Source organism: Apis dorsata, unplaced genomic scaffold (genome assembly GCF_000469605.1).
Source record: "Apis dorsata unplaced genomic scaffold, Apis dorsata 1.3 scaffold_74, whole genome shotgun sequence".
NCBI lineage: Eukaryota > Metazoa > Arthropoda > Insecta > Hymenoptera > Apidae > Apis > Apis dorsata.
This window is the reverse complement of record NW_006263372.1, coordinates 543,962-553,592: the sequence shown is the minus strand read 5'-3', so window position 1 is coordinate 553,592 and position 9,631 is coordinate 543,962. Positions and strand designations below refer to the sequence as shown.

General features: G+C 27.7%; 1 protein-coding gene and 2 long non-coding RNA genes across 7 annotated transcripts in view; 1 reads left to right on the top strand and 2 right to left on the bottom strand.

Annotated features, from left to right (window-relative positions):
- LOC102676503 (sodium-dependent dopamine transporter) overlaps positions 1 to 9,631 on the top strand; it is a 17,181-nt gene that overhangs the window by 3,591 nt on the left and 3,959 nt on the right. For 3 of the 5 annotated variants that reach the window (XM_031508076.1, XM_031508077.1, XM_006610423.2), the window contains exons 2-6: positions 915 to 1,088; positions 6,461 to 6,595; positions 7,962 to 8,280; positions 8,824 to 8,962; positions 9,197 to 9,331. In XM_031508076.1, the coding sequence (XP_031363936.1) occupies positions 926 to 1,088; positions 6,461 to 6,595; positions 7,962 to 8,280; positions 8,824 to 8,962; positions 9,197 to 9,331 (891 nt within the window). In that variant the 5' untranslated portion in view covers positions 915 to 925. Of the gene's footprint in view, positions 1 to 731; positions 750 to 914; positions 1,089 to 1,997; positions 2,204 to 6,460; positions 6,596 to 7,961; positions 8,281 to 8,823; positions 8,963 to 9,196; positions 9,332 to 9,631 lie in introns of those variants that run through there. The other 2 variants (XM_031508078.1, XM_006610425.2) reach the window with 2 other exon arrangements.
- On the bottom strand, positions 943 to 2,864 carry LOC102676406. The gene is made up of 3 exons (XR_420984.2): positions 2,566 to 2,864; positions 2,060 to 2,119; positions 943 to 1,066 (listed from the first exon to the last, which is right to left on the bottom strand). It is a non-coding gene; the product is annotated as an uncharacterized LOC102676406 (long non-coding RNA).
- LOC116184905 lies at positions 6,490 to 8,069 on the bottom strand. Its single transcript, XR_004149563.1, has 3 exons — positions 7,930 to 8,069; positions 6,984 to 7,536; positions 6,490 to 6,626 (listed from the first exon to the last, which is right to left on the bottom strand). It is a non-coding gene; the product is annotated as an uncharacterized LOC116184905 (long non-coding RNA).

The window sequence follows — 9,631 nt, the reverse complement described above, 5'->3', positions numbered from 1 at the left end:
AAAAAAAAAAAAAAAAAAAAAAAAGAAGCATCATACCCCAAAGCAGAATTTTTCATCGCACCTGTTCGCAGAGAGGGAGAGAAAAAGAGAGAGAAACACGGGGAACGAGTACATACATAACGTAACCGAGAGTGGGATAGAGACAGAGAAAGAGAGTTCTATCGTTGTTCGGCAATAACCGCCGAATATCAATTAATCGGGTCGATCCTATAGACAAGCGTGGATCAGTGCGTGTGACAGAAAACCCCTCGTCGAGAGCCCCCTCGAAGCCGGCACTGCGGCCGCCTTTGAAATATACGCTGTTTGTCCGGGACCCGTCACCAGGGCACAATGAGCCTCGCTTGGGGGTTAAGCGTTGTCGCTTGAAGGGCTATCGATAACTTGTCGTCGCCAAATTACACGTGACCGCGCCCGCACGCGCCTCCAATCACCATCCTCTTTTCTTCTACCCCCTTCTCCCCCTCCTCCTCCTCTTTTTTTACCTCGTATCTTCGATCTTTTACGTATGTAGCTCAATTAATATCAGAATTGGTCGATGGAGATATATCAGCAAATCTATATCTAGGCATAATCGTTTTGAGAAAATTCGATTTTTAATATAAATATAATTGAATGTCTGAAGTGGAAGGATATGTGTTACGTTTTCATAAAATTTACAGGAAGACGATTAAAAATAATTCGTTGCTCGATTCGTAGCAAGAGATTTTGATCGGTTCATCAATAGCGAAGATAATTAAGATAATGACGTGGTGCGTGTAGATTTGAATCCTTCTGAACGAAGTTATTGGTTTTGAATAGCGAAGTTGTTGATATATGAAAAATTGAAAAAATCTTCGATTAGCATGTTAAATATAAGATTGTTAAAATTTTATTAGTTACAATTAAAATTAATTAATGGAATTCTTTGTTGTAAGGAAACTGAGACATGTCGTCGAGGGTGGTGAAGAATGCGCCAAAGTTGAACGGCAGCGTCGACGGCAGGGAAACGTGGTCCGGCAAAGTCGATTTTCTTCTCTCTGTCATCGGATTTGCCGTCGATCTTGCAAATGTCTGGAGATTTCCTTACCTATGTTATAAAAATGGTGGCGGTGAGTATATTCAAAGATTTGTCAATTATCTAATTCATCATAATATAATCATAAAATTTATAAATTATTTCAAAAATTATTTTTGAAATTAAAATGAATTCTTAAAGATTTATTAGAAGATTATTAAAAAATTTTTCTCGCGATACTTCTTGTTTATAAATTTTTAATGAGTTTGTTTTGATATGAATCATAATCTTCTATGTTAGTAATTGCATAATCTTTTCTATTTCTTAGTTATCAGATCAATATTTCACAATATTTCAATCATACTCCTATATTATAATAACTATATACTGTCTGTAAGATTTTTCCTTCATGATTATTAATTTCACGGTTATCTCAGTATTTTTCATTTGAATCGCACTATAATAACAAATATATTCGACGATTTTCCAAATTAACGTATACGTAAGAAATGAACAGAATAATAATCGACAACGATTAGATCGTTTCTTTAAATCGTCAATTATTATACATCACGATTGATTGAGTAAATAAATATTATTATAACAAATTGCTTAATTATTAATCTCTACATCTGAAACTTCACTGAATAACAATGAATCAGCGATGAATAATTATATTAATAAAATAATATAATTTCAAAATTATTTTAAAGATAATTTATAATTAATACTATAATTTATGAAATAATCTATAATTTTTAATCTCTAATAATTTAATTATTTTAAAAATCATACATAGACAAATAAGATGACATATAATCTAAATAGTCATTTAAATATATTATTTAACATCCAAATTCTGATTAAATATATTATGTTATCTATATATTTATGTTATTTTTCATGGAATCAAAATTTTTTAATAGAATATTCTATCATTTTAACACGTTGCCATCTGGTAGCGTTGTAAGGCGTTATTTCACAGCTGCAATGGGGGATGCATCAAGTAATGCACTCCAGCAGCCAGGCAATACCGCGTTAACCGGTCGACTAATTGGCATTTACCTCGTGGAAAATGACCCTGAGATTTAGATTTCACTCTGCGCTTCTTATCCGTGAAAGCATCTGCAAGTTTCAAAATTGGCCCAAATTAAAGCGAAAAAGCAATTTAAGGGTCATGTACCGACTTGGAAGATTGGATCGTCCACGGTAAATCTAATTTTTACTCTAGTTATATCGTTTCATATTTTCGATTTAACTGTTTGGTTAAATTGTATCATCTTCCTCAATCTGAAATAGGAATTTCTTATTTCTTATGCGGTGTATCTTAAATATAGTGTACTTGTTAAAAGTGAGGTTATATAGTTAAGATCGAAAGTATTTCTCAATATGTAACATAACATTAAATTTTTAGTTCATTGATTTGTTAAATGAATCTTCATTTTTATCACATTAATTTTTACTAAAAATATTCTACAAAAAAATTACTATTTCTGATTACATACAAATGACCCAAAAAATATTTTCTTAATTCCAGAACATTTTTTCATTATCACTAATAACTAAAAAACTTTTGTAAACTATATTTCATTTGATTGCATTCAATTGCTTATCACGTGTAATGTTTACTATAAATCAAACATGTTTCTACTTAATTCGCCATTCTTTTACAAACTTTCTAATAATAATTCTTGCAAGCAATATACACAACGACTTGGAAAATGATAGACTTTTCGATGACGACATAGACGACTCTATTAACCCCTCCCTTGTTCTATCGAGTCCCTAGTAGGAATACGATTAGGACCAGCTATCAGCGATACCATGACTCCTCAAAAGCGGCTGCTAACTCAATTAAGAGGAGAGTAGGGCGCACCATTAGTACCGGGAAGATCGGTCGCTAATTTCCAATTACCTTAATTAATTATAATTTCCCATTCGGGCTGGCCTTTGATCATGGACGTCCGCGACGCCTCTGTCTGGCGCATGTCACTGTACGCGATCCATTATGTCGCATCATTCCGTTCCTGCGTTTCGCGCTTTCTTTACGGAAATTTGCGAATTTCCCTCACAGTCATTCTTTCATTTCCTTATTGCAAAAAAAAATTCTGAACAACGCAATTAAAATCGTTTTTGGATTAATGTGGCTCGTAATTATTTTCATAAAGTACTTCGTAAAATTTTAGAAAAAATAAAATTTAGAAAAAATAAAATTTTGATTTTTTTTTAATAAAAATAAAAAATTGTAAAAAAATAAAAATTTATAATTTTTTTATTTATCGTTTTTCTGATTTTATTATTAATTCGATATAATGGAATATTGATCTCAATTTAGATTATCCAAATGATCGATTATCCAAACGTAGAATGATAATTATTTAAAGCATTTAACAATTTTTATATTCTATATATATATATATATATATATATAAATATTGGAACAATATTTATGAATGATTAATTTTTTTTAATCTTTTTTATTTTCAAATTATTTAATACGTTACATAATGTTGTTTTATGTTTAATAGTATTTGTTTTATTATAAATTTATTGTTTCTGATCAAATATGCAGGAAAATTTATCAAAAAAAAATTATAACAAATTATTGGAAATAAAAATATCAGAACTATTTTATGAATTAAAGAAATAATATTTGATTCAGTAATTCAGTAAGTAACTTTTTAATAAGGATTTTTGTATTCCAGTTTCCTTGATAATATACATACATATGTATCTATTCATTAATACATTTAAAGAGACATTTTCAGCATGTCACAAACGAATGTCTGAGTTTGAATAACATTTCCGTTTAATTTCAGTCCTTTGAGGATAAAATCACCTTCAAAGACATTTTGTCCTTGAATTCAATTGGATTCAATTTTGCAATTCGTTGTTAAATTAAATTTGAGAAATTTAAATATTTATAAACATTGATATTGTTTTAAATATAATTTATTCCACTATTTATTCAACAAATATTAGTGATAATAAATATATAATGCGTTTCTTAGTTAATCGATGATGATTAAATCATTTGATTCGAGTTTGCAATTTAAATATACATTATGCATATCAATTACTAAGTTATTACGTCAACTATTTAATTGATGACTAACTATATCCTTCTATAACTATAATTATCCTTCTATATTTTTATGCAAATAAATCATATTGTGAAAATGTATTTGAATTATATATAGTAAAATATTATGATGAAAAGTTGTACTACTATTTTAAAATATTTTATTTTCATAAAATAAATTACATATTTATTATAAATTATATTTTTGTAAATAACTTGTATCTTTCTATTGTAAATATATAAATTGATAAGAGCTATTAAATTTTCACTTCATAATAAAAGATGACTTAATAACTAAAGTATTTTAGCTATTAATTTATCAATAATGTACTTTAACTATTATTATTGAGAAAATATAGCAAAATTTGTTTTTATCGTTTCTTTTGTATTTTTTGAGTGAGAACATTTTGTTGTTAGTTAAACATTTTTGAAATTTGATTAATATGATGCTTCTTTTTTTTTTCTTTGTCATTTGTTCAGATGATAATTCACAATATTACAAATTTTACAATAGGATAAGATAAATATTTTGAATAAAATATATTTAAATGTAACATTTTAAAAAAAATGTTGCAACAGATTTCCAAGAATTTTTCTATAAGCACATTCTTATTTATAACTTTGATACTCGTAAATATGATAATAGAAATATAATTGATGAATAGTAAACAGCATTACGAATATCAATGAAGATAGAAAAAAAAAAATTTCACAAGGAAAAATGTTTGAAAATATTCTTTTGACAAATTCATGACAAAATAGTTGATAAAAGTGACTTATAATAATTTTTACTTGATACACGAATGAACAAAAGATATTACAAAAGCAATAATATTGAATTTGTTCGTGACCGAGAAAAGAAAAGATTTATCAAGGCAACCGCATAAGAAAGGAATATTCTTACCTAATGCGATTATGTCTCCGTGGTTACGGAGAAGAATTTATTGGAAAAAACGAAGGCAGAACAATGGATAGGAATGTGCGTGCAACATATCAGAGGAAATTCATATTTAAAGATTATTGTTAAAAAATAATATCTCTATGAATATTCATTTCTTAAAATTTTTCGGATACATGAACTTTTATGAATATATTTCTGCAAATTAAAAATTTATTTGAATGATTAAATTTATATAGTTTATTGTTGCAATTTATTTCTTCTAAATTACTCGTTTTAATTACTTGTATGTACTTGTATGTTTCTTCTCAACATTTTTTTTAATTTCAAAAATTGTTTTTCTCTATTATTGTATTGTAGAATTTTGAAAAGAACAGAAAGATAAATATTAAATCAAAATGAAAAGTTATATTGTATAAATATTTGATTATCAATTTTTTTGATATTTAATAATAAATAATATAAAAAATAATATTTCTATTTTAATTGATATTGTAAAAAGAAATAAAAATATATTAATATAATTAAAATAAATATATTAATATAATTATTGCACTTACATTTATTATACTAGTTTTCAATTGTTTTTATTAAATATTCATATAAACTGCAACTTGTATATATTTATTTATTTTAACAGATATCAATTTTGCCAGAAAAATTGTACTATATAATATATTTAAAAATATATTTAATATTTATTTACTTTATATAATCTGTATAAATATTATTTATTTAAAAATCCTCAATATTAATATCTGTTTAATCGTTTGATAAATCAGCTTTATCAAAATCACCATTTCATCCATTGCTCTGCTACATTTTCGAAAATTCACTATCGAATTACGTATACCTAAAAGCACCTTGCTGCCACTGGTGCTCTAAATATTCTGCAATTCAGTTATGCAGCTAACACGATGATGCGAGTGGCTCGCACATCACTTTTTTTTCTCGCTCTTCATATCGGCCTCTTGTCACACGGCAGATGTCATCAACGATGATAAGAATCCGGACGTTTCCCACCAGTGGTTTGCAAATATAAATTGAACGCGTTCGATTTTACTAAAGATATTAAACAACGATTTTCCAATTATTATCTGATGAAATTTCATTTCAATATTTATTCAATATGTGACAGAAAAGTATTCGAGAGATTTTTAATAATCAGAAATTAATTGCAATTCTGAACCAACAAGAAATTTTTCAAAATCAAATATTATTTCTTTTATTGCAATTTTTATTGCAATTTTAAAATATTGAAAATATTAACAAATATATTTTGTAAGATATATTATCACAATTGTCAAATATTAATTTGTTATCTAATCAATATTTAAATGTTATTCAAAAAATTAAAAAAAATTATTCTTTTATTTATGTTATATTTTTATATTATATTTGATACTGTTCTGTTTAAATAAATTTTTATTAGTTCTTAATAAAAAATGACTACAATTCACAAAAATGTTGTGAATTGTGTTCACAGGCGCTTTCCTGGTTCCATATTGTATAATGTTAGTAGTAGGAGGTATTCCATTGTTTTATATGGAGCTTGCCTTGGGTCAGTTCAATCGAAAAGGTGCGATCACTTGCTGGGGTCGTTTGGTACCACTTTTAAAAGGTAAGTAAGACGAATTTCCATTATTTTTCACCTGCAAGTTAATAACAAGTTAATCACAAAAATATTAAAATTATATGCTCTATTCTATATAAAAATATATCTATGAATAACACTAAAAAAATTATTAAAATATTATTAAAATTTATTTTAATAACATTTCAATAATAAATTACCTCTCACTTTATAACGAAAAAATCTCTCCTATAAAACATTTTTATCTCTTTAGAATTTTATCTTTGAATAATTCATTTTTGAAAAGATTAATAAATATTTACTATTTTATTTTAATAATTCGAAAACAAAATACAATGCATCACTTACACACCTCCTTTCGATCAAAGACAATTTCAATAACTGTTCTCAATACTTTTTTACAAAAAAAAATCACCCAGCTTTGAAATAATCGCGTTAAAAATACCCCCATCCACTCGATACCATTCACCGAATAGACTTCATCAACAATAGAGGTAACAGCACTGCTGGCCAATTACTATTCCGATTGCCTCTCAGAACATTTCTGGAAAACGTTTCAAAGCACTTTACCGTCATCTTCACCGGAAACCGTGCATTAGACATTAGACGTTATATTTTCTTTTCTTCCTTTCTTCCCCACACGGTACATTATGTAACGCGGTATAAATCCGGGAAAATCCGAGGATGGAAGACCACTCGAGAAGTAGTCCCCCATTTCCGCCGATTTCCTGGATCGTGACGATCTCAATCTCGGGCTACCCTGGCGTGAGATGATCGATGGAACCAGATTTTTTTTTTTCTCTCTCGACTCTCTTGTCTTACGCGCGTTTTTTCCCTTTTGATCCGCATCGATGAACGACGTAATTGATTCGTGACGGTGAAGATACGGCCTCCCCACGGGAGGATAATGGAATATTCTCCGGCTGGGAACCAGGACATAAGGACACGTCCTTGGAGATTTTTTAATCCTTTGAAATGAATTTTTCTTATTATATGATATATAGGTTAAAAGTTATTATCTTGAAAACTAAGGGGGGGAGGGAGAGAGAAGTCTTCTGATGTTTGCGAGATAATTCTTGAATATTTTGGGTTAATAATTTTTAATAATTGTAAGTTTTTAAAAATTGTAAAATCGTGTCAATTTTGATTTCTAAATTTATCGTCATTTATTATTATTGTTAGTTTGAAAATTACGTGGTAATTTGTGATTATGGAAAAAGAAATTTCTGATTAATTTTTAAGATCAATTATTTTATCGTGCTAATTATTATTAAAATTAAAAAGCAAAACTATTAATTAATTTAGTTTTTTATTTTCCAAGAATTACCTTTTAAATTAAATTTTTTGACATAATCAAATACCTTTTTATATATAATTTTTTATTTGTGCGTAGGAATTGGCTACGCAGTGGTATTAATTGCATTCTACGTCGATTTCTATTATAATGTGATCATCGCCTGGGCACTGAGGTACTTCTTCGCCTCGTTCGCAAGTCTTTTACCTTGGACTACCTGCGACAATCCATGGAACACTTTACATTGTCGTACATTTGACACAAACATTTCTTACATGTTCGACGATGCACATTTCGTCGACACGCTCGACTCCACATATCCTGGCAATTCATCTCTGATCGAGGATCGTTTGGATAGGAATTCGAATCAAGGATACAATAGCACGTGGTACACAAGCGCTGCTCAAGAATATTTCAAGTGAGTATAATGTGTAAAATGACTTGAATTTCTTCAAAAAAATCCAGTTTCAAATAATAATACAAAACTGTAAAAAAAATATAACAGATTTATAAAAGTTTTGCAAATATGTGCATAAAAGAAATATTATCTTATTAATGTGCATACATACATAAAAATATTTAAAAATTCAAATAATTAGGCGGTATTCATTGATAATGCATATTTTTTCAAACATTTTTTTAATGATATTCAAAGAAAACCATATAATACCTTGCCATGTCTGACTATAAATTTATCAATACTACTGTTGTAAGAAGATTAGCTATTTCAAGAATAATTCTTTATTTAAGTATACATATTTCAGATACTTATTTATATATATATATTATAATATTTATTTTGATATTAAGTTTATTATTATTTAAGAAATTTTAAATTAAAAATGAAATATTATTTTTAATTAATTATTTCCAAATCAAATTTTTGATAATTTTAAATGGCAATAGGATATCACTTAATGAAAAGTAAAATTTATAATTAACTCAATAATTTCACTTAAAGCCGAGCTATTCTAGAACTTCACGAAAGCGAGGGTTTACACGATCTTGGAACAATTAAATGGGATATTGCATTATGCCTGCTGATGGTCTATCTGATTTGTTACTTCTCCTTGTGGAAGGGAATTTCTACTTCTGGCAAGGTAAAATTTGTATATTAATATAAATCTCGATTCATAAGTTTATGGATATTTCTAAGAAAAATTATTTTATTAAAAATTTATCACTGATTAAGTTTTGATCATTGTATTATTAATTTAAAACTTTTATAATTCTTCCAATTACCACCATCTTTTAATGAATTGAAATGAGTAATGAAAAATACTTGAAATTATTATTTCATCAAATTACAATGAAACAATTTATTTGTTTGTTAGGTAGTTTGGTTCACGGCTCTATTTCCTTATGCTGTTCTATTAATTCTACTTATACGAGGCGTCACGTTACCAGGAAGTCTGGAAGGGATTCGTTATTACCTTAATCCGAATTTTTCCGCCATCAGTAAAGCAGAGGTAAAAAAATTTATTATATTCGCTAAATACAAACTTTGAAATTATTACTATTTTTTTTACTTATCAAAAAATCAATGTGTCGTTCCAATTTTTATATTGGATATATTGAATTACAAATTAATAAGTTTTAAGGAAAAATATAAAATCAAATACCATATTTCTATCCTTCTTTATATCACTATAAACTATTTTCACTTCTCTTGCTTCATCATGCGTTCCTCCACTTCGTCGGATTTAACGAATCGCCTTTCAGTGTAATCGCAACGTTATGAAATAGCCATTTACACCAGTCATGGCGAG